General features: G+C 44.2%; 3 protein-coding genes and 1 long non-coding RNA gene across 5 annotated transcripts in view; 1 reads left to right on the top strand and 3 right to left on the bottom strand.

The window, feature by feature from the left end:
• Positions 1 to 592: 592 nt before the first annotated feature.
• On the bottom strand, positions 593 to 4,337 carry LOC115108878 (mucosa-associated lymphoid tissue lymphoma translocation protein 1-like). Its single transcript, XM_065009674.1, is given in 5 exon segments — positions 593 to 1,429; positions 1,917 to 2,051; positions 2,193 to 2,316; positions 2,318 to 2,489; positions 2,628 to 4,337. Coding segments are annotated over 5 exon segments (963 nt in total). The 5' UTR covers positions 2,764 to 4,337; the 3' UTR covers positions 593 to 1,033.
• Positions 4,338 to 7,538: 3,201 nt separating this feature from the next.
• On the bottom strand, positions 7,539 to 9,476 carry mrpl54 (mitochondrial ribosomal protein L54). Its single transcript, XM_029633438.2, is given in 4 exon segments — positions 7,539 to 8,193; positions 8,396 to 8,552; positions 9,277 to 9,412; positions 9,414 to 9,476. Coding segments are annotated over 4 exon segments (474 nt in total). The 5' UTR covers positions 9,462 to 9,476; the 3' UTR covers positions 7,539 to 8,060.
• Positions 9,477 to 17,119: 7,643 nt separating this feature from the next.
• Positions 17,120 to 18,820, top strand: LOC115109208 (protein FAM32A-like). The gene is made up of 4 exons (XM_029633891.2): positions 17,120 to 17,371; positions 17,711 to 17,852; positions 17,985 to 18,038; positions 18,139 to 18,820. The coding sequence occupies exons 1-4, from the start codon at positions 17,130 to 17,132 to the stop codon at positions 18,205 to 18,207; spliced, it is 507 nt and encodes a 168-aa protein (XP_029489751.2). The 5' UTR covers positions 17,120 to 17,129; the 3' UTR covers positions 18,208 to 18,820.
• LOC135564511 (uncharacterized) overlaps positions 18,141 to 26,598 on the bottom strand; it is a 114,129-nt gene continuing 105,671 nt past the window's right edge. For both annotated transcript variants that reach the window (XR_010461094.1, XR_010461093.1), the window contains exon 3: positions 18,141 to 22,245. This is a non-coding gene — a long non-coding RNA (uncharacterized LOC135564511). The remainder of the gene's footprint in view (positions 22,246 to 26,598) is intronic.

The following is a 26,598-nucleotide window of genomic DNA, read 5'->3' as shown; positions in this document are numbered from 1 at the left end:
AGAACAAACCATCTCCCTTTTTTTCACCATTTTGAACTGACTCAAGCTCATTTTGAACTGACTTGCCCTCCCTCTCTCTCTTAGACCTCCTCTGCCTCTCTTTTGCCCCCTCCATTCCTCCTCTGTATTCCAAGTATACGTTTCCTTATGATAATACTCCTGACATACATCTGGTTCTAGCCTTCTCAAGGGATGCAATTTAAACAGCTGTCACAATCTCCATACAATCAGCATGAAACCCTCAGGATTTAGTGCTCAACAGTGCATCCCGCTTATAAAGCAGCTGCTTCGTCTTAATGTTCTTCTTTATCAAAAGCTACCGCAACACTTTTCCATTTCAAACAAGCACACTCATCCAACCACCATCCCGGGCAGTGTCCTTGTTAGGAAATTATTTGTTTATATAGTATTAAAGGGAAATTTGAAATTCTGAATGTTCAAAAACACAGTTTAATAAGTTATTTATGTTTTTAATAATGACTAATATTTCATACCACAATGTGAAAATAATGTAATAATACCATGCCCAAAATGTAATGGTTCTGCTTTGAACTATAGAAAAGGCACTGTTTTCATACAATTTTCACAAACACCCATTACAATTTTTTTATTTTTTTTATCTCTGTATTTTAACATATAAACAATGCAGGTTATAGGATCAATTTGTTGTAATGCTAGTTCAAATGAAAATCAAATCAAATTTGATTGGTCACAGACACATATTTAGCAGATGTTATTGCGGGTGTACTGTAGCGAAATGCTTGTGTTCCTAGTCACAATAGTGCAGTAGTATTTAACAATTCACAACAATACACCAATCTAAAAGTAAAATAATGGAATTAAGAAATATATATTAGGATGAGCAATGTCGGAGTGGCATTGACTAAAATACAGTAGAGCAATAAGTTGCACGATAAGTTAATGTGTATGTCTGTAGATAAAACGCAATGGGTCGCACGCTTACGTTCCACAAATTGACAGGACTAACATGAATGGAAGTTTTGCATGTTACTGAACCAATATGTGAGGTCCTCTAGTTGACCATGAGGTAGGTTGTCGTGAGAGGCTGAGGGGAGTCAGAATCAAACAACTCTGCACTGTCATCCTCTACCTGTAGATTGACCTTCCCAGTGAAAGATGGGGTGACAGACTCGCCTGGCTCAGAGTAATATGACCAGGAGGTGGAGGCTGAGACATTGCAGGAAGTCTCTGAGGCAGGGAAGCTTGGCCCAAAGCCCTTTGGGAAGGAGGAGGAATGGCTGAATGAGTGAAGGTCAAGTGAGGAGAAGGCTGAGTTGGAGCGGGGAAGCCGAAGTTCGTGGAGATGTAGTTTGGATACCAGTGGTTTGCCCACAATGACAGTTTGCTTTTCTTGGACCTCCTCATCCAAGTTCGTATACTGAAGGTACACAGTGAATGTCAGCTCCTTCTGTAATGAGAACAAGCTAAGACAGATGCATCAGAGCTCATAAAAAGGGATAGTCACATAGCTCATATAAACCACAGGCCTACACAGAGAAGGGATTCATAATCACCTTCAGCAAGGTTCCTACAAATCAAATCAAATCTATTTATATAGCCCTTCGTACATCAGCTGATATCTCAAAGTGCTGTACAGAAACCCAGCCTAAAACCCCAAACAGCAAACAATGCAGGTGTAAAAGCACCGGTTGCTGGGCTCTCCCATATCCAATTATTGTTTTTATTTTTAACTCTGCATCGTTGGGAAAGAGCTCGTAAGTACATATTTCACGGTAAAGTCTACACCTGTTGTATTTGGTGCATGTATAAAATAAAATGTTATTTGATTTTGACAAATCTGGTAACAATGATATCCGATTTGGATTTCCAATACTAACACTGGTCCCACTGTTTTGTGGAACCGCCAAGAGTCAGTGTGTAATTTGAACCCTCACCTTGAGTCTCTGTACGCCCTTCAGGCGGGTGTAGAGGCCTGGAAGCTCTGTGGGCAGAAGGATGTCCATTGGCAGTAAACTCCCTGCATCTAGGAGGCTCTCCTGATTACCCATCTTCAGATCCATATCCAAACCCTGCCATCATAAAGAACACAATAGGAAAAAGAACGAGTAAGATTACATGTCTACATGACAGAAACATATTACTGTGCTAGATTGTGCAGCAGTGGAAGACTAGTGAACATATTAAGATGTTTTGACAATGGAGCAGCTAACCTCAGCGAAGTCTGTGAGATTGGCAGAGCAGGACCCAATGTCCTTGGTCTTCTCCAATATTCTGGTGTAGATGATCATGATGTTGGAGAACTCTGCTGCGAAGCCCAGCTACACCTTCACGCCAGTCAAACTGCAGGTTACGGTTCTCTGGAAGAACTGGACACTGCAGGTTACGTGCTGAGGTGGTCTCTGACCAGCAAGAGCTCTGGATGCGGTCAGTGAGAGCACGTAGCTCAGACAGATTACTGCTTAACTCTAGAGCCTGCCGCACTCGCGTGATCTCACACAGACCCATGTCTGTACAGATACATGAACCAAACAGAGAAACTACATTAACAGGCATTTTTAAAGATTGGTATTCATGATGTCACAATACTTTGAAATATGTCTTTTTTTTTTTCAAGGTATATTGAATGTAATCAGTAATAGTGATACCTTTAGCCACCCTGTCCAGCATGACTGTGACCTTCTCGTCCTCCATGACTCTCTGTTTGAGGAAACTGATGAAGATTCCATTGGACACATCGTCTTTGTTCACCTCAAAGGCCTTTGCATCCACACGCCGAGGCATAATCAGAGATTAATATAACACATTCTGTGATACGTGTATTTGAGTGAAGGAGGTACTTTTAGGCGGCAGAGAAGAATCTCACGTGGCAATACCAAACACTAAGTTTGAAGTCACTTTCAGTTGCCCTGGCTGTGGAGGGATGCCGTCATTCAAGTTTCTCACAAGTCCTCAACTGGCAGCTTCATTAAATAGTACCCGCAAAACAGCAGTCTCAAAGTCAACAGTGAAGAGGCAACTCCAGGATGCTGGCCTTCTAGGCAGAGTTGCAAAGAAAAAGCCATATCTCAGATTAGCCAATAAAAAGAAAAGATTAAGATGGGCAAAAGAACACAGACACTGAACAGAGAAACTCTGTTTCAGAGAAACGTCTCGGGCTCGGCCACTCATCTCTGACTTGGCAAAATGTCAGTGTTATAGTTGAACCACACCGCATTTTGGCAGATGTCCCGAGTTCATGCCAGATATGGGTCGAATCAGGAGAAAGTGGTACTGGCTAAGCAAGCAGTCATGTACATTACCTTATTATGTTCTAATATCATAGTTTATCATGGAGTTAACTGCGCTGGAGCTAGCTGACCGTACCAAGCGGACATGTGCACACTGGGAGAAGATTAAGCCCTCTTCATATTTGAACCTGCAGGTGCAGTGTCCATGGTAGGTTGGGGTTAAAGGGCAAAGGACCATCTCTGGACTGCTTCCACCCAGAACCTGTTATCTCACTCACTGCCCAGTGGCATGGAAGCATCTTCTTCATGTTTTGTGTGTTGCATGTCTAAAATGCTTTCCTCAAATCAAAAGCACTTCTCACTGTATGTCGGAACTGGGTATATAATGACGGCAATATGCAATGGACTGACCTCTTCTTTGCCTCTGAACCACTGGTAGCCAAGAGCAGTAGGACCACGGGCCTTACAGACCAGCACCACCTGCCTCCCTCTGTAGCATGCTGGGCCTTGGGCTGCATTATTATTTGGATCAGCTCCATCACTACACACGCACGCACAAACACACACACACGCACAAACACACACACCAGGTAAGATGACTGAGAGGATGCCTGTAGTGTTGATGTTTTGCCAAAATGGAGCTGGACTATATGTCACATATTTCAGAGAGAGAGAGTCAGGAATTTGTTGAGGTTTTGACTATTTGTGGCAGTGAGGTACTGGACAGCGTCATGGTGCTCCATTGTCTTCAAGCAGTGCAGCAGGAAGCCCAGGGTGAAGGAGCGCTCAGACAGTCTCTCCAGGAGGTAGCGGCCGGGGCTGCCTGTCGGGCTGAGAATCTGGAACGAACAACTGATCATCTCATTCTCACTGTCAATCAATGGTGGCAAACCCCTGTCAGGTCAGGAGAAACAATTCTCTCCATGGGTCTTTATGCCATCTTTCAGACTTCCACAGCTTCACAACATCACAAATTAAAAAGTTACAGATTGACTGTTATCATTGGGTAAAGATGACAAAGATTCTTCTGTGAAGAATATGAGGTATGGAGGTACGGAGCTGTGAGGGGAACGGCACCTCACTACCTCCAGGCTCTGATCAGGCCCTACACCCAAACAAGGGCACTGCGTTCATCCACCTCTGGCCTGCTCGCCTCCCTACCACTGAGGAAGTACAGTTCCCGCTCAGCCCAGTCAAAACTGTTCGCTGCTCTGGCCCCCCAATGGTGGAACAAACTCCCTCACGACGCCAGGACAGCGGAGTCAATCACCACCTTCCGGAGACACCTGAAACCCCACCTCTTTAAGGAATACCTAGGATAGGATAAAGTAATCCTTCTCCCCCCTTAAAAGACCTAGATGCACTATTGTAAAGTGGCTGTTCCACTGGATGTCATAAGGTGAAAGCACCAATTTGTAAGTCGCTCTGGATAAGAGCGTCTGCTAAATGACTTAAATGTAAATGTAATGTAAATGTATGGATTTACATATCAACATCAAATCTGTAATGATTATGAGTCAATGTTTTTAATATTGAGTGTTTAATTTCAAAGTCTTACCTGCAGCGGAATCGGAATTGCTGTGATAACATTGGCAAGTTGTCGCCATCCACATTTGGCATTGTCCAGCATGTCAGCTAACCTGTCCCGAGCTCCTTCACTTAAAGTCCCATTCCAGTCACCAGTCATCTATCTCTAATCTGTCTTTAAACAATACTGTTGTTTGGAGGGAAATAACAATTGTAAATAATGGTTATTGATCCTAGTTTTCACAGTTCTCAAATTAAAACAATTTTTTTAAGCGGTAATTTGACTGCAACGGTGGTCATCCAGAGTCCAGGGTGCCAGTCACACCTTGAGTGGCTGTGATGGCAGAACACTACAGAAGACACTGTCACAACTTTCACTTGCTGACGCTTAGTGATTGGTATGCAAAGCATGCAAATACGTAGCCTAGCTAAAAGCTATAACATGTATACAAAATAAAGCTGCTCTACCCCCTAAAGATTAACACATTAGATTATAACAACAAATAAATATCTGCCAACTGCTGTAGCCTATTTATCCGAATTTACCAAAAAACTGAAAGCGCATCCATTTACTTGCGTTCTATTACATTTACATTTTTACATTTAAGTAATTTAGCAGACGCTCTTATCCAGAGCGACTTACAAATTGGTGCATTCACCTTATGACATCCAGTGGAACAGCCACTTTACAATAGTGCATCTAAATCTTTTAAGGGGGGGTGAGAAGGATTACTTTATCCTATCCTAGGTATTCCTTAAAGAGGTGGGGTTTCAGGTGTCTCCGGAAGGTGGTGATTGACTCCGCTGTCCTGGCGTCGTGAGGGAGTTTGTTCCACCATTGGGGGGCCAGAGCAGCGAACAGTTTTGACTGGGCTGAGCGGGAACTGTACTTCCTCAGTGGTAGGGAGGCGAGCAGGCCAGAGGTGGATGAACGCAGTGCCCTTGTTTGGGTGTAGGGCCTGATCAGAGCCTGGAGGTACTGAGGTGCCGTTCCCCTCACAGCTCCGTAGGCAAGCACCATGGTCTTGTAGCGGATGCGAGCTTCAACTGGAAGCCAGTGGAGAGAGCGGAGGAGCGGGGTGACGTGAGAGAACTTGGGAAGGTTGAACACCAGACGGGCTGCGGCGTTCTGGATGAGTTGTAGGGGTTTAATGGCACAGGCAGGGAGCCCAGCCAACAGCGAGTTGCAGTAATCCAGACGGGAGATGACAAGTGCCTGGATTAGGACCTGCGCCGCTTCCTGTGTGAGGCAGGGTCGTACTCTGCGGATGTTGTAGAGCATGAACCTACAGGAACGGGCCACCGCCTTGATGTTATTTGAGAACGACAGGGTGTTGTCCAGGATCACGCCAAGGTTCTTAGCGCTCTGGGAGGAGGACACAATGGAGTTGTCAACCGTGATGGCGAGATCATGGAACGGGCAGTCCTTCCCCGGGAGGAAGAGCAGCTCCGTCTTGCCGAGGTTCAGCTTGAGGTGGTGATCCGTCATCCACACTGATATGTCTGCCAGACATGCAGAGATGCGATTCGCCACCTGGTCATCAGAAGGGGGAAAGGAGAAGATTAATTGTGTGTCGTCTGCATAGCAATGATAGGAGAGACCATGTGAGGTTATGACAGAGCCAAGTGACTTGGTGTATAGCGAGAATAGGAGAGGGCCTAGAACAGAGCCCTGGGGGACACCAGTGGTGAGAGCACGTGGTGAGGAGACAGATTCTCGCCACGCCACTTGGTAGGAGCGACCTGTCAGGTAGGACGCAATCCAAGCGTGGGCCGCGCCGGAGATGCCCAACTCGGAGAGGGTGGAGAGGAGGATCTGATGGTTCACAGTATCGAAGGCAGCCGATAGGTCTAGAAGGATGAGAGCAGAGGAGAGAGAGTTAGCTTTAGCAGTGCGGAGCGCCTCCGTGATACAGAGAAGAGCAGTCTCAGTTGAATGACTAGTCTTGAAACCTGACTGATTTGGATCAAGAATTCAGGAGGGAGGAGAAGGTGGCAAAGAGAAGGTGGCAAAGAGCTTCCTAGGGTTAGAGGCAGATGCTTGGAATTTAGAGTGGTAGAAAGTGGCTTTAGCAGCAGAGACAGAAGAGGAAAATGTAGAGAGGAGGGAGTGAAAGGATGCCAGGTCCGCAGCGAGGCGAGTTTTCCTCCATTTCCGCTCGGCTGCCCGGAGCCCTGTTCTGTGAGCTCGCAATGAGTCATCGAGCGGGAGGGGAGGACCGAGCCGGCCTGGAGGATAGGGGACATAGAGAATCTATTCAGATGCTTACGGAATAACCTAAGATTAATTTCTTCGTCCACGTAAACTACTATTTTTATCTCAAAGCATACAAACCCCTGCTTCTTTACCGATTCCGGTGACGTTTTCGATTAGATAAGTTGTTCAATAATTTACAGAGGAAGAACAGACAGACCGAACTCTCTACTAGTTCAGAAATCTCTATCTCAAAAGTAGCCTACAGTAATTTGCCTTTGCCAATCTCGTCTTAGGTTTAGTCTATTTTCACCTTCTCTATCTATGCCAATAGATTCACACCAACCCTCAGCTTCAGGGGGAAATATACAGTATATCTAAGAATGCATTTTGACAGGTAGCCCCTTTTCTGATTTTTTTCAATAATTGTTTTTTTGACCAATCAGATCAGCTCAGGAAAAGAGCTGTTGAGAAAAGATCTGATGTGCTTGACCAATTAGTGGAAAAATATCAGAATTGTGAACTCAGCCAGAGAAGCTTGGAATGATCAACTAACTCAACCACATGTTGCAGATTAATCAAAATAATAATAAAAACAGAAACAGTCATTGAATATAGAATGATGTTTATTCACCATCGATAAACAAACTCTTGCATGAAATAAATAGACCTCAACGGGTATTTATTCAGGTGTTCACTCTGATAAATGACAAGAATAAACAAGGCCTTCATTTTTCTGAAAGTATCTAGCACCGCCATGCATCAATCACAGAGTATTCCAGATGCCATCTGCAAGATGTGAATCAAAACTCCTACTCTCACATAACATGTGAAAATTTAATGTGTGATATTTTTCAAAGAAGCTTATAGATGGTAACATTTGAGATAAGAAATCAAAAGGCAAAAGTTAAGATTAATAAAAAATCCAGGTCTTTCATTTTGACTTTACTTACAACAAGTCCAAGTTCTCAAGTTGATTGGTGATTCCTTTTCAGCAGAAAGATGACATACTGACTGACAGTATTGAGTCAGTCAGGTTACAGCTATGCTGTAGTGTCTGGTGTATACAAAACACAGATCTGCAGAGAGCAGCTGATCACTGAGGGGCTCTCTTTCACTGGCTCTGGGTCCTACAGCTTCTTCCCTTTGTGTAACCTGTTAAAGCGCAACATGTGCTCCTTCCTCAGGACCTTCCAGTACTCATGGCTATCTGGCTCCAGCTCATGGATATTCTTAGGGGGACCCAGCTGCAACCGGAACAGCCTGGGAGGCAAGAGAGGTAGCAGCTTGGTGTCACTTAAATTGTTCATGTGAAATGCTTTGTAATTATTAATTAATAACATTATATGTTTAAAACAAAACCTGCTATTCATGGACATGAAGTTGAGCATTAATAAAATATCCCAGAAAAACCTAACTGATCTCCAGCTATCTTCTCAAGGTAGTACCATATTTGAGCACTTACCACTCTGGGTACTCCTCGGGAGGTTTCAGTGCAGGGTCGTCTCCTTGCTTAAAAATGTTGACTCCAACAGCGTGAGAGGTGAGCTTCACAGGGTCCTTACAAACCTCCGGTCCCTTCAGCACATCTTTCACCATACCCTTGCCCTTCCCTTTGGCAGCTGGGAGAGAAAGTAAGTTGGGATGAAAACAGGTTATGACTCATTCTATACTTTAGCATGGCTTTCACTGGTCTTATTACAAAACATGGAACAATGAGTTAGAGAACATGAACAAGATTGGACTTCTGCTTTGTTCTAGTCTCTGCTTTGTTCTAGCCATCTCTCCCCAGTGTTTTTGATAAACATATATGAAATTGTTTCCATTTATAGATTTTTTTTTTTACAAGTCTTACAAACAGTTACATTTATTAACCGATTAATTGATCTGGAAATGCAATAGCATATATTTAACATCATTGGTTCAAGATATTGTCCTGAATGCTAAGTGGCAACACTCCGATTAAATTCTAAAGATCCAGTGCCTTGAGATAAACTTCACAGTTAGAGATAACATGCAAAAGCAAGGCAGATGCTATGATTCAGTGGGTGGGTGTGAAATAATTATTTTGTTTGCACATGCATTCACGCAGGAAGTTATGACAGGAACTGTGGTACATAGCAAGTAGCTAGCTACCTCACTATATTGATGCTATAATTATTCATAATGTAATCAAAGAAATAACATTGCTCATCATGCCTGTAATTTACCTGTTCCTGGGTTCATCACCCAGTTATCTTTTCTAATGGTAACTAGCTAGCTAGAGACATTTTCTTGGAAACATATTATCCACAGCACCATTTTATTGTGGGGGAGAAGGATTTTTATAGACGCCATTTTACTTACCAACTTTCTTTGCATATCCACACGTCGGAATTCTATACAACAGGTTACTCATACAAAATCTCACAGGTGTATTGGTCGCAAAGCATTTAATTCTCATTGTAGAGCAGAATAATCCGTACCCTGCCATCCTTTCTTGCCTGTAAGGGATAACACAAATGGCCACCATGCATGTCTTTGACATTCATAATCGCCACTTCCGGGTAACTTCTTCCTCTAAGGAAAAACGAGCGTATCAGCCGTCGCTGATTTTCTATTGCACGTTACTGCCACCTGCTTGGAGGAATGCATGCGATCAATGTGCCTCTATGCGACAGCAAAGTGCCAATCATTAAACTCATCTGCATAACATCGAGAGAAGAAGATATCCACAACAATAGGTTGACACAGAGGAGAGTAGTGATAATGAGGGAGGTTCGGTTCACAGTGTTGTACTGAGAGAAGTGGAGTTCAAGGTGTTGGTGAAATTTAAGGATCAAGGTGGACTTACGGTGGTGAGGCCTATCGCGTTGATGAGGGATTTGGAGAGTAAAGTAGAAGAGTTTGTGTCTGCTAAAGTTCTTCGTGAAGGAAGATTGGTGGTGGTGCATTTCAATGCTAAACAGTATGAGTTGGCACTCAAACTCAAGCAGGTATGTAAACGTGTGGTTGATAGTAGCATGCCGGATCAAACTGGACGGAAGTGGGCGAAGGGCATTATTACACGAGAAAGGAAGAAGGTGGATAGCTTGTCAGTGCTACTAAACTTTGAGGATCTGGTATTGCCAGGAAAACTTAGGATTGGGTATATGAGTTACTATGTGCGAGCATATATTACGAAACCATTGCATTTCTATAACTGTCAAAGGTTTGGGCGTGTAGCTGTGGTGTGTAAAGGCAAAAGGAGATGTGCGAAGTGTGGGGGAGAACATGCATTGGGGAGACGGGGTCCAGTTAAAGTGCTGTAACTGTGGGGGTGCCCATAGTGTAGCATATGGGGGTTGTTCAGTGATGAAAAGACAGGTGGGAAGTGCAGCAGGTGAGGAGTGAGCTTAACATCTCGTATGCAGAAGCAGAGAAGGTAGTTCACACAGAAACAATCGGCGCACCTAGAAGAGCAGGTATTCCAGGGCCAATTGGGATGTAGGTTGGGCATGATGGAGGGAGCAGAATGGGGGAGAGTACATAGTGGAGCAGGCAGTGAGGTATCTTGGGATCACAGTACCTTCATGGGAAAATGTACAGGGTGATTCTCAATTGAGAATCAGTCCAGCCAGGAATCATGTATTGGTTCATTTGCATTATGGTGTTAATCATTCAATGGAATGCTAGAAGTTTGATGGCTAATGGGCAAGAGTTCAACCAGTTTATTCAGGAGTTACCAGCCAAACCTGATGTTATATGTTTCCAGGAGACATGGCTAAAACCTACTCTAGGTTTTGTAATACAAGGTTATGGTGCAGTCCGTAGAGATAAGGTGGCAGGGAGAAGATGGGGGTGTGTTACCTTTATAAAGTGAGGGATCCCTAATAGGTGTGTGGGAGAGGGAGTGGAACAGGAGTATGTAGTGGTGGAGGTGTGGTTGGGAGGGGGGAATATGGTAATAGTGAACTTTTACAACCCGTGTAAGAGACTGGAGTTGCGGGTCCTTGGGAATGTAGAAGGTCAAGATAGGAGATGGGTAATGTGGTGTGGGTATTTTAATACTCATAGTACACTCTTGGGAGGGTGACAGACTTAGGTAAATGGACAAGTGTTGGAGAAACTACTGGATGAGAAAGGGCTTGTGAGTCTTAATGACGGCTGGGGAACAAGATTGACCCAGGAAATGAATCTGCTCTGGATCTTACTTTGATCTCAAGTTCAATGGCAGTCAGATGTGGTTGGAAGGTTTTGGAAGAATCTGCAGTGGGTAGTGATCACTATCCTATCATATGTACTGTAGGAATGAGGGAGGAAGAATTGGTAGGAAATGGATTGAGGAGATGGATATTTGGGAAAGCGGAGTGGGTTTTGTTTCAGGAGTTGAGTGAACAGGAGTTGTCTCAGGTAGATCTTAATTCAGCTATAGAAACAGTCGATGCAATAAGAGGAGCAATAGTAGGAGCCGCAAGGCAGGTGGTACAGAGGGGAGAAAGAGTAATGCAGTCCAATAGTGGAGTGATGAGTGTAGAGAAACAGTGAAGAGTAGGAAAAGGGCTTTCAGAATGTTGAAAACATACCATAATTACAGCTAAGAGGGAGTATTGGAGGACATCCGGGGGGTCCTGGATCAGAGAGAGATGGTGGGGGATACATTGAATAAACCTTTTACATTGGCTGAGATGAAGAGAGCATTAGCTAGAACTGCCTGGAAGTTGGAAGCAGGTGATAGGGGTGCCAATACGGAAACCTGGAAAAGACCATACTAGTCCTTCAAGCTATAGGCCGATAGAGTTGACATCTCATGCATGTAAAATTATGGAAAGGATGATAACGGAAAGACTGATGTACTTTCTAAAGAGTAGAGGACTGTCACAATATCAAAGGGGGTTCAGGAAAAGCAGGGGGAACGATGGAACCTGTATTGTGTCTCGAGTCAGTCATACTTAAGGCACAGGCAAATAAAGAGGTGGTGGTAGCCATTTTCTGTGATGTAGAGATGGCTCGTGATATGATGTGGAAGGAAGGCCTACATATCAAGCTGGATAACATGGGGGTTGGACAAAGGGTTTTTAACTGGATACATTTGATTTTTGGGCAATCAATACGAGTGAGTGTGGGGTGCTCTGTCAGAAAGCTATGAGGTAGATAATGGTACCCACCAGGGAAGTGTCATTAATAACAGCTGGTGCGCAATGTCTAACATTAAAGTCTCATGGTATTGCTCGCCTGAGGTGGAGTACCTTATGATAAGCTGTAGACCACACTATCTACCAAGAGAGTTCTCATCTATATTATTCGTAGCCGTCTATTTACCACCGCAAACCGATGCTGACACTAAGACCACACTCAACCAGCTGTATAAGGCCATAAGCAAAGAAGAAAATGCTCATCCAGAAGCTGCAAACCATTACAGACTACAAAGGGAAGTACAGCCGGGAGCTGCCCAGTGACACGAGCCTACCAGACGAGCTAAACTACTTCTATGCTCGCTTCAAGGCAAGTAACACTTAAACATGCATGAGAGCAACAGCTGTTACAGAAGACTGTGTGATCACGCTCTCCAAAGGCCGATGTGAGTAAGACCTTTAAACAGGTCAACAGTCACAAGGCTGCAGGGCCAGACGGATTACCGGGACATGTACTGTGAGCATGCGCTGACCAACTGGTGAGTGTCTTCACTGACATTTTCAACCTCTCCCTGTCCGAGTCTGTAATACCAACATGTTTTAAGCAGACCACCATAGTCCCTGTGCCCAAGAACACTAAGGTAACCTGCCCAATGACTACCGACCCTTAGCACTCACATCTGTAGCCCTGAAGTGCTTTGAAAGGCTGGTCATGGCTCACATCAACACCATTATCCCAGAAACCCTAGACCCACTCCAATTTGCATACTGCCCTGACAGATCCACAGATGATGCAATCTCTATTGCTTTGCACACTACCCTTTCCCACCTGCATAAAAGGAACACCAATGTGAAAATGCTATTCATTGACTACAGCTCAGCGTTCAACACCATAGTGCCCTCAAAGCTCATCACTAAGCTAAGGACCCTGGGACTAAACACCTCCCTCTGCAGCTGGATCCTGGACTTCCTGACAGTCCGCCCACAGGTGGTAAGGGTAGGTAACAATATATCCGCCACGCTGATCCTCAACACAGGGCACCTTCGAGGGTGCGTGCTCAGTCCCCTCCTGTACTCCCTGTTCACTCATGACTGCACGGCCAGGCACGACTCCAACACCATCATTAAGTTTGCTGAAAAGTGACTATGCCTCCTGTGATGCATAGTCACTTTAGCATATTACCTTGACTAACCTGTACCCCCGCACATTGACTCTGCACCGGTACCCCATGCATAATATCGTTGTTGTTATTTTATTGTGTAACATTTAATTATTTACTTTAGTTTATTTAGTAAATATTTTCTTAACTATATTTCTTGAACTGCATTGTTGGTTAAGGGCTTGTAAGTAAGCATTTCACGGTAAAGTCTACACCTATTGTATTCGGCGCATTTGACAAATAAAGTTGAATTTGATTTGATTTTGATATGATTAGTCCTTTGTTGTTTTCCATTATGATTGACAATGTATTCTCTCAGGTGAGATCTGATATTGGGAGGTCGTTGTTTGCGGATGATGGGAGTGCTGTGGAATCGAGGGAGAAATATTACCCATAGAGCCAGAAGAGTTCAAGAAGTGATGAATGAAGTAGAGCAGTGGTCCCTCAGGTGGGGCTTCAAGTTTTCAATTGAGAAAACACAGACTGTGTTTTTTTTCTAGAAGGAAGGTTGGGGAGGAAATATACTTGAAGTTGTATGGAAGGAATCTGGGGAGGGTTTAGGTACCTGGGCTTCTGGTTTGACACTTGAAATGACATGGACGGAGCATATTAAGAGAGTAGTTGTCAAAGGAAAGAAAATATTGAATGTGATGGATTGCTTGTCAGGAGTGGAGTGGGGGCAGATAGAATGGCATTGAAAATTATATACACTGCTCAAAAAAATAAAGGGAACACTTAAACAACACAATGTAACTCCAAGTCAATCACCTTCTATGAAATCAAACTGTCCATTGACAATTGACAATAAATTTCACATGCTGTTGTGCAAATGGAATAGACAACAGGTGGAAATTATAGGCAATTAGCAAGACACCCCCAATAAAGGAGTGGTTCGGCAGGTGGTAACCACAGACCACTTCTCAGTTCCTATGCTTCCTGGCTGATGTTTTGGTCACTGTTGAATGCTGGCGGTGCTTTCACTCTAGTGGTAGCATGAGACGGAATCTACAACCCACACAAGTGGCTCAGGTAGCGCAGCTCATCCAGGATGGCACATCAATGCGAGCTATGGCAAGAAGGTTTGCTGTGTCTGTCAGCGTAGTGTCCAGAGCATGGAGGCGCTACCAGGAGACAGGCCAGTACATCAGGAGACGTGGAGGAGGCCGTAGGAGGGCAACAACCCAGCAGCAGGACTTCTACCTCCGCCTCTGTGCAAGGAGGAGCAGGAGGAATACTGCCAGAGCCCTGCAAAATGACCTCCAGCAGGCCACAAATGTGCATGTGTCTGCTCAAACGGTCAGAAACAGACTCCATGAGGGTGGTATGAGGGCCCGACGTCCACAGGTGGGGGTTGTGCTTACGGCCCAACACCGTGCAGGACGTTTGGCATTTGCCATTTGCCAGAGAACACCAAGATTGGCAAATTCGCCACTGGCGCCCTGTGCTCTTCACAGATGAAAGCAGGTTCACACTGAGCACGTGACAGACGTGACAGAGTCTGGAGACGCCGTGGAGAACGTTCTTGTAGTATCTGGGATCTACATCTGTTTATATTAGTTACTGTGCTGTTTAAGAATGCATTGTTCAGATATTGCATTAGTAGTTACCTAACATATTTACCTTGTTCTCTGGGAGTTAAACACTATGGGGGAGGAGTGTAGTATCTGGGATCTACATCTGTTTATATTAGTTACTGTGCTGTTACTAAGCAGTAATGCATTACGGCAGTGTTACGTTACTACACCTAATAGGAAATGCACATGCGCACTGGGGTGCCGGGAACTGTAGAGCACGAGGGGTTTTTGACTAAACGACAACTAACTGTACTCCCGTCTCCTGCCTGGTCATTTCTCCACAACACAAATATTACAGTTCTGCTGCCTGCAACATCCTCCAGCATGACCGGTTTGATGGTGGGTCAGTCATGGTGTGGGGTGGCATTTCTTTGGGGGGCCGCACAGCCCTCCATGTGCTCGCCAGAGGTAGCCTGACTGCCATTAGGTACCGAGATGAGATCCTCAGACCCCTTGTGAGACCATATGCCTGTGCGGTTGGCCCTGGGTTCCTCCTAATGCAAGACAATGCTAGACCTCATGTGGCTGGAGTGTGTCAGCAGTTCCTGCAAGAGGAAGGCATTGATGCTATGGACTGGCCCGCCCGTTCCCCAGACCTGAATCCAATTGAGCACATCTGGGACATCATGTCTCACTCCATCCACCAACGCCACGTTGCACCACAGACTGTCCAGGAGTTGGCGGATGCTTTAGTCCAGGTCTGGGAGGAGATCCCTCAGGAGACCATCCGCCACCTCATCAGGAGCATGCCCAGGCGTTGTAGGGAGGTCATACAGGCACGTGGAGGCTACACACACTACTGAGCCTCATTTTTGACTTGTTTTAAGGACATTACATCAAAGTTGGATCAGCCTGTAGTGTGGTTTTTCACTTTAATTTTGAGTGTGACTCCAAATCCAGACCTCCGTGGGTTGATCAATTTGATTATCATTGCTAATTTTTGTGTGATTTTGTTGTCAGCACATTCAACTATATAAAGAAAAAAGTATTTAATAAGAATATTTCATTCATTCAGATCTAGGATGTGTTATTTTAGTGTTCCCTTTATTTTTTTGAGCAGTGTATATATATATATATATAGCGTTGTTAAGGTCATCAATGGATTATGGAAGTATAGCATATGGATCAGCAGCTCAAACATTTAAAAAAAATGCTAGATGTTATCCAGGCCAAAGCCCTAAGAATATGTTGTGGAGCACTCAAGACCTCCCCGGTGGCAGCAATGCAGGTAGAGTTGGGAGAGATGCCGTTTAAGTTTAGAAGACAGCTGGCCATGACATATTGTGTAAATCTACAAGGACATAAGGTTACACATCCTACAAAAAAGGTCAACTAAATCTGAATACAAGCTTTGGGTGGATAGGCAATTGCATGGCGAGAGAGATGGGGTTGTTTGGGAGGGAGTTCAGCCCCTTTGCGGTTCTCGCTGCTTTCCCACCTTGGTTTGTCCCTCAGCCAGTGATAGATCTAGGGTTGCTTGAGAGGGTGTTGAGGAAGGAGTTGATTCAGTTGTAAGTGAACATTTAAGAACACAATATTTTAATATTATATACTACACTATCATATACTATTATAGACTATACTATTATATACTATTATATATATATAATATTATATACTTTAATATATTCACAGATGGATCTAAGAACCCTAAAACAGGGACGACGGGGCAGTGACGAAAAGAGCAACGGATAATTTATCTGTTTATACAATGGAGTTGTTGGCCATACTATTGGCTGCAGAGAGGGTAGAGGAGGTGAGGCCAGAATTCATATGTGTCTCAGAGCGGAAAGGATGTATTGTATGAGGTTTTGCAGTGCTTGTATAGGGTGAAACAGATGGGGTAAATCCTACCCAATCATCCCTTCTCCCTAAGGAAACAAAATACATAATGAAATACTACATCCCTTTTAGATTTCCCCAGCAGTTCACTTAATCCTGGCCTTTCAACCCCATTACTCCTCAAATCCAATAACAATCACTCCCTTTCTCTCACATATTTCTGGCACTGAAATAGAATATGTTCCACTGTCTCCATCTCCTCCTGACTATGATCACACCTCCCAGTCGGATGTTTCTCCACCAATTTCAATGTACTATTTAGCCTTGTGTGTCCCAGTCTCAGCCTTGTGAATACACTTTCCTTCCCTTCTCTCTCGGCCTGAGGACTTCCCTGCCCCCACCTTTTCCTGGATCTTATACAGGTGTCTTACCTTAACTCTCTCTGTTCCACAATTCTTGCCACTTTTAACCACTGTTCTTGTTAACCCCTTGGCTTCTGCTTTACTGATTGACAATTCCATCTCAACATTAGGATGTTTAAGAGCCTGCTTGGCGATAATACCCACTTCCTCATCCCCCTCTACTCCCACATGAGCTGCTACCCAGAGGAGCATAACAAATACCCCCATCGATTTAGACCACTGTCTCTGATCCACACTCCAGTCTCGTTGGTGGCGGTAATGCGCCTTAAAGTTGTTTGCCAACCGCAATATAAATCCACAGAAGAAGAAGACGACGAATCCACAACAACAAAGATGTCGGATCAATACGCCACCGTTCAGAAAGGCTCCCTGAAATTGAAAGGGATTGGAGTTGTTTCCGCTGGTAAAAAGTATGTATTTCATGTTATTATTACTTATAAGTCAGTGTGCTCTAAAACCTATGTATCTCTTTCACCTTGGTCGGACGTGAAAGAGTAGCTAGCTCTGGCCCCATTAACCAGCTAAATTCGCTAACCAGCTAAAGTTAGCTTCGCTACAAGCACACATGGTAACAACAGCAACATCATCGGTTGTTCACTGTAAATTGTTACATACGTAGCTAGTGTCAGCCTATTTAAATTCATGTAGCTTTAAGTGCAAGTAATCAGACATGTAGGCCTAATATAGTATTTCCCTCAAAGCTTTAGTTGGTGTAACGTTACCTATCATTTTATTTATTTATGTATTAGAAAAAAGAAGAAGGACAAAGAGACGAAGCGTTTGGAGCAGCAAATTAATACAAATCGAAACGAAGAGGAGGAGACCAAGAGTGGATACATTGACAAAAGAACACCAGCTCAAATTGCATTTGACAAGATGCAAGAGAAGAGGGTAATACTCATTGTCCTAGATAAATGTATTGTGCAACTGATGTTAAAGCACTGAAATAGATACAATGTTGGTCATGGGATGAAATACTTAGTTTACCATCACCCCCCCCCACACCTTTTTAATTTCTTTCAGCAAATGGAGAGGATTTTGAACAAAGCAGAAAAAACTCACAAGAGGAGAGTTGAGGTAAGACATTTTATGCAGTTAATGTAATTCTGAAAATATGCTTGGAGAGTTGAGTTGTACAAACTCCTGGCATTTACTATAAACAGTATTTTTGTTGCAGGATTTCAACCGTCACCTGGACAGCCTGACAGAACATTACGATATTCCTAAAGTCAGCTGGACCAAATAAAGAGGACTACTGGATCACTTTTATTTTAGAATATGCTTTAGAAATTCCTTTTATGCCCATTGTGACACATGCTGTCATTTGTTCGTTAATATGTCATTTGGGTCAGTTCTTAAATTCACTCTGGCTATCTCCTCAGATTTAAGAGCACTCATCTGTGTGCCAGAGCGCAGAATAACTGATGCATTTGATCATGCTCAGCACCTGTTGAATATGGTAGTTTGTTGCCAGCAGCACAGTTACTCACCAATGCTCTGGATAACATGAAAACAGCCTAACCAGCTCTGCTAGGGAGAGTAAAATGATCAGTGAGGTGTTCTCTCATTTGTCTGGAAGTAGCTAGCCAACGTTAGCTTGGGTGCTTGACTGCTGTGTGAGGTCAGAACACTCAAATCAATCCTACTCCTCAGCCAGAGCTTCCAGTGTATGCTCTGAATTCATGAACATACAATCAAAGTTCTGAATTTACAAATGCACAGAGTGCACTCCGGCACTCCAGAGTGACTTTACGAACACACCCTTTGTGAATACATTTGTTCCATATGCTGAATTATACTAGATTACACAGGAATGCTGTTGTAATCATGTGTATTTGATTAAAGTGAGTTACCTTTCATTGTATTTGGAAATTCATTCATTTATACACCATAATATTGATTGTTGGAGTTGGCTGTGTGTAGTTAATTGCTGTAAAGATGGCATTTTCCACAGGCCAAACTGCAGAGCCATCTATTTGTCAAGTAGAGGCATGGATATCCTACAATTATTATTATAGCCCCAAATTGTTTGAGTAGGTGTGCTGATCTCAGATCAGTTTTGGCCTTTAGATCATAATGCATATGATTATATGTACAGATCCTTAATCAGCATTCCTATTCCGAAACACTTTGTGTATATGCGCCCTGGTCTCTTATACCACCACATGCATAAGTAAGTACTGTGTATTCTCCAAGGTAATTTAAATTTGTAATAGAAAACAATATGGACCAAATTATGTCTTATGTATGAATGAAATATTTTGTCTTGGAAAAGGTGGTGCTAGAACATAGTTTCCAACTCTAGCAGCAGTTTCGGGGTAGAGAGAGGTTGCGAGGGCAGCATGGAGGAGCATAACGTGATTCTGAAGTTTAGGGAGGAAGGGAGAGTTGGGGTGATGAATCTGTGAAGGTTGTGATACAAGAGTTGATCGGAGAAGTTGTCAATGCTAAAGTGTTAAGAGATGGGAGCTTGTTGGATTTCTGTAAGGACATGGCGCAGAGGGGAAAAAGCTCTGAGTGAAGTAAATAGGGAAGTGTAAGGTGGTGTCGAGCAGCTGGCCTGACCAAGCAGGGAATCAGTGGATTAAAGGGGTGATGACAGGGGTGCCTTGGCACTAAAGAGGTAAGCGTCAACTTGAGAAGGCATTGTAAACGTTCAAAGCAACAAGGGGTGATGTTAGTGTAGATAGCCAATCTATTCTGTTACACTTCAAGGACCGGGTACTGCCAAATATAGTAACCATAGGATATATGAGCTATTATGTGAGTGTTTATGTCCCGAAGCCTTTAAGATGTTATAACTGCCAGAGGTTTGGGCATGTGGCAACAGCATGTAAAGAGAAAACTAGGTGTGGAGGGGAGGATGAGTATGGGAAGTGTGTGGATGGTGTACAACCAAAGTGCTGCAGCTGTGGGGGTGCTCATAGTGTGACATATGATGGGTGTGAGGCAATGAAGATAAGAGAAAGCTGGTGACATTCATAGCAAGAGCTATCAATAGCACTGCTAAAGTAGTGTCTAAAACAGAGGATTCCGCTCATAGTGAAAGCGGCTGGGAGACATCAGTTTATGATAGTTGACATGGGAAGAGGTTTGAGATCACCTCATCAGCCGAGGGTGAAGTCATGTATTACTGGATGGCCAAGTGATGGAAAATCTGATAGAAATGAAATATCTGGTGTGCCTGAATGATTGCTGAGGGACCAGGATTGATGTAGCCACAGAGAAAGAGTCTGCCATGGACCTCACTGTTATCTAGTGGATTGGCAGGAATCTGTAAGTGGGAGGTATGGGAGGAGTCAACAGTAGGGAGGGATCATTACCCCATAGAATGCGCAGTAGGCCGGAGGGAGGTGGTGTTAGTGAATGGAGTAGGCAGGTGAATGTTTGGAAGTGGGATCCGTTTCAGGAGCTGAGTGAGCAGCTGATGACTTGGGTGGATAAGAGCGGGGATGTGGATAGTATGAATAACTGGGTGAGAGCAGCTTTAGTGGGGGCAGCTACTGAGGCTATACCTAAGAGTTCAGGGAGGTGGAGGAGGAAAGCAGTCCCATGGTGGATGGAGAAGTGTGGAACAATGGTGTGGAGTAGAAACAGGGCATTTAGAGTACTGAAAAGGATGCATAACTACCAACATCTGATTCAGTATAAGCACGCCCTGGTGAGGAGAGTTATCTGTCAGGCAAAGAGGTCATATTGGCGTCGGTTCTGTGACACTGTTGGAAGAGCGACATGTGTGGGAGATGATTAAGAGGATGAGCGGAGTCACAAGGTGGTGGGATTATCCATTGCTGACGAGTGGAGATGATATGGCAGTAACAGACGAGGAGAAGGCCGAGATAATTGCCAAAGCGTTTGTCCAAATGCACAGCTTGGCAAATTTGTCAGAGGAGGGAGGGAGAGAGAGAGAACGAGAGAGGAGAACCCTGGAGTGCTGGATAGTAGGGAGGATGTAAATTATGCATTGAATGCACCATTTACCATGGCAGAGATGAAAAGGGCAATATGTAAGGCTGGGTTAACTTCACCTGGGAAAGATGAGGTGTCCTATGTTATGTTGGCCCATCTTAGGGATGAGGCACCGGATAAGGTATTTGTGTTGTACAACAGAGTGTGATAGGAGGGGAAACTACCAGGCAGCTGGAAGGAGGCAGTAGTGGTTCCAATCCGGAAGCCAGGGAAGGACCCAATGAGGCCAACAAGCTATCGGCCAATAGCTTTAACAACACATGTACTGTATATAAGATTATGGAGTGTTTGATTTCGGAAAGGCTAACTTACTTCCTGGAGAGCAGTGGTTAGTATTGCCCCGTCAGAGTGGGTTCAGGAAGGGTAGGGGAACTATGGACCCAGTGCTCTGCTTAGAAGCAGAGGTCAGGAAGGCTCAGGTGAACAAGGAGATTGTTGTAGCTATCTTTTCAGTTGTGTAAAGTATTTAAGTAAAAATAATTTAAAGCACTACTTAAGTAGTTTTTTAGGTTATCTGTACTTTACTATTCATATTTTTGACAACTTTTACTTCACTGCATTCCTAAATCAAATCAAATCAAATCAAATTTATTTATATAGCCCTTCGTACATCAGCTGATATCTCAAAGTGCTGTACAGAAACCCAGCCTAAAACCCCAAACAGCAAACAATGCAGGTGTAAAAGCACGGTGGCTAGGAAAAACTCCCTAGAAAGGCCAAAACCTAGGAAGAAACCTAGAGAGGAACCAGGCTATGTGGGGTGGCCAGTCCTCTTCTGGCTGTGCCGGGTAGAGATTATAACAGAACATGACCAAGATGTTCAAATGTTCATAAATGACCAGCATGGTCGAATAATAATAAGGCAGAACAGTTGAAACTGGAGCAGCAGCACAGTCAGGTGGACTGGGGACAGCAAGGAGTCATCATGTCAGGTAGTCCTGGGGCACGGTCCTAGGGCTCAGGTCCTCCGAGAGAGAGAGAAAGAAAGAGAGAATTAGAGAGAGCATATGTGGGGTGGCCAGTCCTCTTCTGGCTGTGCCGGGTGGAGATTATAACAGAACGTGGCCAAGATGTTCAAATGTTCATAAATGACCAGCATGGTTGAATAATAGTAAGGCAGAACAGTTGAAACTGGAGCAGCAGCATGGCCAGGTGGACTGGGGACAGCAAGGAGTCATCATGTCAGGTAGTCCTGGGACATGGTCCTAGGGCCCAGGCCAGTTGAAACTGGAGCAGCAGCATGGCCAGGTGGACTGGGGACAGCAAGGAGTCATCATGTCAGGTAGTCCTGGGGCATGGTCCTAGGGCTCAGGTCCTCCGAGAGAGAGAAAGAAAGAGAGAAGGAGAGAATTAGAGAACGCACACTTAGATTCACACAGGACACCGAATAGGACAGGAGAAGTACTCCAGATATAACAAACTGACCCTAGCCCCCGACACATAAACTAATGCAGCATAAATACTGGAGGCTGAGACAGGAGGGGTCAGGAGACACTGTGGCCCCATCCGAGGACACCCCCGGACAGGGCCAAACAGGAAGGATATAACCCCACCCACTTTGCCAAAGCACAGCCCCCACACCACTAGAGGGATATCTTCAACCACCAACTTACCATCCTGAGACAAGGCCGAGTATAGCCCACAAAGATCTCCGCCACAGCTCAACCCAAGGGGGCGCCAACCCAGACAGGCCGACCACAACAGTGAATCAACCCACCCAGGTGACTCACCCCCCCCAGGGACGGCATGAGAGAGCCCCAGTAAGCCAGTGACTCAGCCCCCGTAACAGGGTAGAGGCAGAGAATCCCAGTGAAAGAGGGGAATCGGCCAGGCAGAGACAGCAAGGGCGGTTCGTTGCTCCAGAGCCTTTCCGTTCACCTTCCCACTCCTGGGCCAGACTACACTCAATCATATGACCCACTGAAGAGATGAGTCTTCAGTAAAGACTTAAAGGTTGAGACCGAGTTTGCGTCTCTGACATGGGTAGGCAGACCGTTCCATAAAAATGGAAGCCTTGATGCCTTGAGATGGATGAAATCATACCTTGAAGGCAGAACTCAGTGTGTCAGAGTGAGCAATGAGCTGTCGCCCACTCGTAGCTATGATGTGGGCGTGCCCCAAGGGTCAATACTGGGGCCCCTCCTGTTCAGCCTGTACATTAATGATCTGCCTTCTGTCTGTACTGGGTCTGAAGTTCAAATGTATGCAGATGATACAGTGATATATGTGCATGCAAAGAGCAAACAACAAGCTGCACAAGAACTCACTACTGTAATGGTCCAGGTTACAAAGTGGCTCAGTGACTCGTGTTTGCATCTCAATGTGAAAAAAACTGTTTGCATGTTCTTCACAAAGAGGGCAACAGATGCTACTGAGCCAGATGTCTATGTGTCAGGGGAGAAGCTCCAGGTGGTATCCGATTTTAAATACCTTGGCATCATACTTGATTCCAACCTCTCTTGTAAAAAGCATGTGAAAAAGGTCATTCAAATAACCAAATTCAACCTAGCTAATTTCCGATTTATACGAAATTGTTTGACTACAGAGGTAGCAAAACTGTACTTCGAAACTATGATACTCCCCCACTTAACATACTGCTTGACTAGTTGGGCCCAAGCTTGCTGTACAACATTAAAACCTATTCAGTCTGTCTACAAACAGGCTCTCAAAGTGCTTGTTAGGAAGCCCAATAGCCATCATCATTGTCACATCCTTAGAAAGCATGAGCTCTTGAGTTGGGAAAATCTTGTGCAATACACCGACGCATGTCTTGTATTCAAGATCCTTAATGGCCTGGCTCCCCCTCCACTCAATATTTTTTTAAACAGAAAACCCAGACATATGGCAGCAGATCCACAAGGTCTGCCATGAGAGGTGACTGTATAGTTCCCCTAAGGAAAAGCACCTTTAGTAAATCTGCATTCTCTGTGAGAGCTTCCCATGTCTGGAATACACTGCCATCAGACACACATAACTGCACCACATATCACACTTTCACAAAATGCTTGAAGACATGGCTAAAGGTCAATCAGATTTGTGAACATGGTCCCTAGCTGTGTGTTGCCGCTTTCCATGTTGTCTGTTGTCTGTAGCTTGTGAGGTGTGGAAACACTTTGTTGCTTTTATGAATTTTGTATTGCTGCTTTTTGTTTTGTCTGTATGCTACATCTTGCTTGTCCTATGTTGCTCTGTCTGTATGCTATGTCTTGCTTGTCCTATGTTGCTATGTCTTGCTTGTTCTATGTTGCTATTGTCTATATTGTAATTGTTTTTAATAACCTGCCCAGGGACTGCGGTTGAAAATTAGCCGGCTGGCTAAAACCGGCACTTTTACTGAAACGTTGATTAATGTGCACTGTCCCTGTAAAAATAAACTTAAACTCAAACTCAAACTCAAACTCAAAGAAAATAAGGTACTTTCTATTACATACATTTTCCCTGACACCCAAAAGTACTTGTTACATTTTGAATGCTTACCAGGACATTTTACAATTCACACTTCACAGAAAAAATCCCTGGTCATCCCCACTGCATCTGATCTGGTGGACTCACTAAACACAAATGCTTCATTTTTAAATGATGTCTGAGGGTTGGAGTGTGCCCCTGGCTATTCGTAAATAAATAAAAAACAAGAAAATCATGCCGTCTGGTTTGCTTAATATGATGAATTTGACAATTACTTTTGATAATTAAGTATATTTAAAACCAAATACTTTTAGACTTTTACTTAAGTAATTTTCTATTACTGTATCTTTGCTTTTACTCAAGTATGACAATTGGGTACTTTTTCCACCACTGGTCTTTTTTATGTGTAGAAGGCATATGATATGATGTGGACAGAGGGGTTGTTAACCAAGCTTGATGTTATGGGGGTAGGAGGAAGAATGTATAACTGGATAAAGGATTTCCTGTTTGGAAGGTCTATCCAGGTGAGGGTGGGGAAGACTATCAGACAGCTACCTGGTGGATAACGGTACACCGCAGGGGAGCGTCATTAGTCCTCTGTTCTCAATTTTGATCAATGATGTTTACTCAGGGACAGACGGATATTGGGAGGTCATTATTTACAGATGATGGGACCCTTATGGAAGAGGAGAAGAAATGTGAAATTCATAGTCATGAAGTTACAGGAAGCAATTGATGAGGTAGAGTGGTGGGCATTAATGTGTGGATTCAGGTTCTCTGTAGAGAAAACTCAGACAGTGTTCTTTACCAGGAGGAAGATGTGGTATACTTGAGGTTATATGGAAGAAACTTTGAGAGGGTGGGGTAATTCAGGTTCCTTGGGGTATACTTTGACACTAGACCTGGGCAGAACACATTGAAAGAGTGGTGGGAAAGTGTAAGAAGGTGCTAAACGTGATGTGCTGTCTGATGGGGAAGGAGTGGGGGGCTGGGCGTTCCTCACTGAGGACCATGTAATAGACTATGGCAGTATAGCATATGGACTTCATTTAAAGGCTAGAAGTCACACAGGGGCAAGAACTCAGAATATGTAGTGGGGTGTTTTTGACCTCCCCAGTGGCTTCTCTACAGGTGGGATATGCCATTGCAGATTAGGAGACATCATCTGGGAATGAATTATTGGGTCAACCTACAGGAACATGGGGTGTCTCATCCTGCGAAAGGGATTTTACAGGCATGCTGGGAACATGAGTGAGGACAGAACACAAGCTTTGGGTCGGTGGGTAATACCCAGGTGAAGGAGATAGGACTATATGGAAGGGAGTTCAGTCCAACGGTAGCTATTCCTATAAATCCACCATGGCTACTCCTGCCTGCAGTAGTTGATCTAGAAGTGTTGGAGAGACTACAGAAAGATAGGGATGGTGTTGATCCATCTGATTTGTTTAAGAGACAGCTGGATACTGTGTATTAGGATTTTGTGGCCATTTACACAGATAGTTCAAAAGATAGTGCAGGAATGTGGGGTGGCAGTCAGGAAACATATTACAGATAATCTTGCTTTATATACGGCGGAGCTGATGGCCATACTGTTGGCCTTGCAGTGGGTAGAGGAAGTCAAGCCAACTAGAGTAGTTATTTGCTCTGATTCATGCGCAGTGTTGATGAGTCTGCAGTCCTTTAGCTCAGGTAGCAGACAACTCCTACTTTATGAGGTACTACAAATCCATTGCAGGATTAGACAGATGGGAATACAAATAAGATTTACTTGGGTCCCAGACCATGTGGGACTGGAGGGGAATGAGACAGTTGATGTACTGGCTAAACAAGCACTTAGTAGTAGGGATGTTGTAGTTTCAGTAAGCAAAGCAGAGGCAAAAAGCCTGATATGGACAGTGATGGTGGAGAGATGGCAGGAGCAGTGGAATAGAGATACTAAGGGCAGGCATTTATTTCAAGTTCGGGGGAAAGTCGGGGATGGGAGGACGGCAGGAAGGGACAGAAGAGAGTAGGCTATTTTTAAAAGATTACGGGTGGGACACAGCCAGTTGAATAAGACTTTAAATGTGATAGGAAAGCATCCAACGGGAAAGTGTGATTATTGCCAGGAAACAGAGACCGTGGAGCATGTATTGCTACAGTGTGGTTAGGATCAGAGGGATAGAGAGAGGTAAGCTCTAGTATGAGGGAGAAGGGGATACAGGAAATTAGTTTAACGAGTATATTGGGTGGAACTTCATTAGATATAGTCTCAAGTACTTTA

The sequence above is a fragment of the Oncorhynchus nerka genome, linkage group LG25 (assembly GCF_034236695.1).
Source record: "Oncorhynchus nerka isolate Pitt River linkage group LG25, Oner_Uvic_2.0, whole genome shotgun sequence".
Taxonomy (NCBI): domain Eukaryota; kingdom Metazoa; phylum Chordata; class Actinopteri; order Salmoniformes; family Salmonidae; genus Oncorhynchus; species Oncorhynchus nerka.
This window is presented reverse-complemented; position numbering and strand designations above follow the sequence as displayed.

Bases quoted from the DNA above. Each gene is read 5' to 3' on its own strand.
- LOC115109208 (XM_029633891.2), top strand. From the start codon at position 17,130: ATGAGCTGCTACCCAGAGGAGCATAACAAATACCCCCATCGATTTAGA. The intron at 17,853-17,984 runs GTAATACTCATT...AATTTCTTTCAG, and splicing joins ACAAGATGCAAGAGAAGAGG to CAAATGGAGAGGATTTTGAA. The intron at 18,039-18,138 runs GTAAGACATTTT...TTTTTGTTGCAG, and splicing joins CTCACAAGAGGAGAGTTGAG to GATTTCAACCGTCACCTGGA.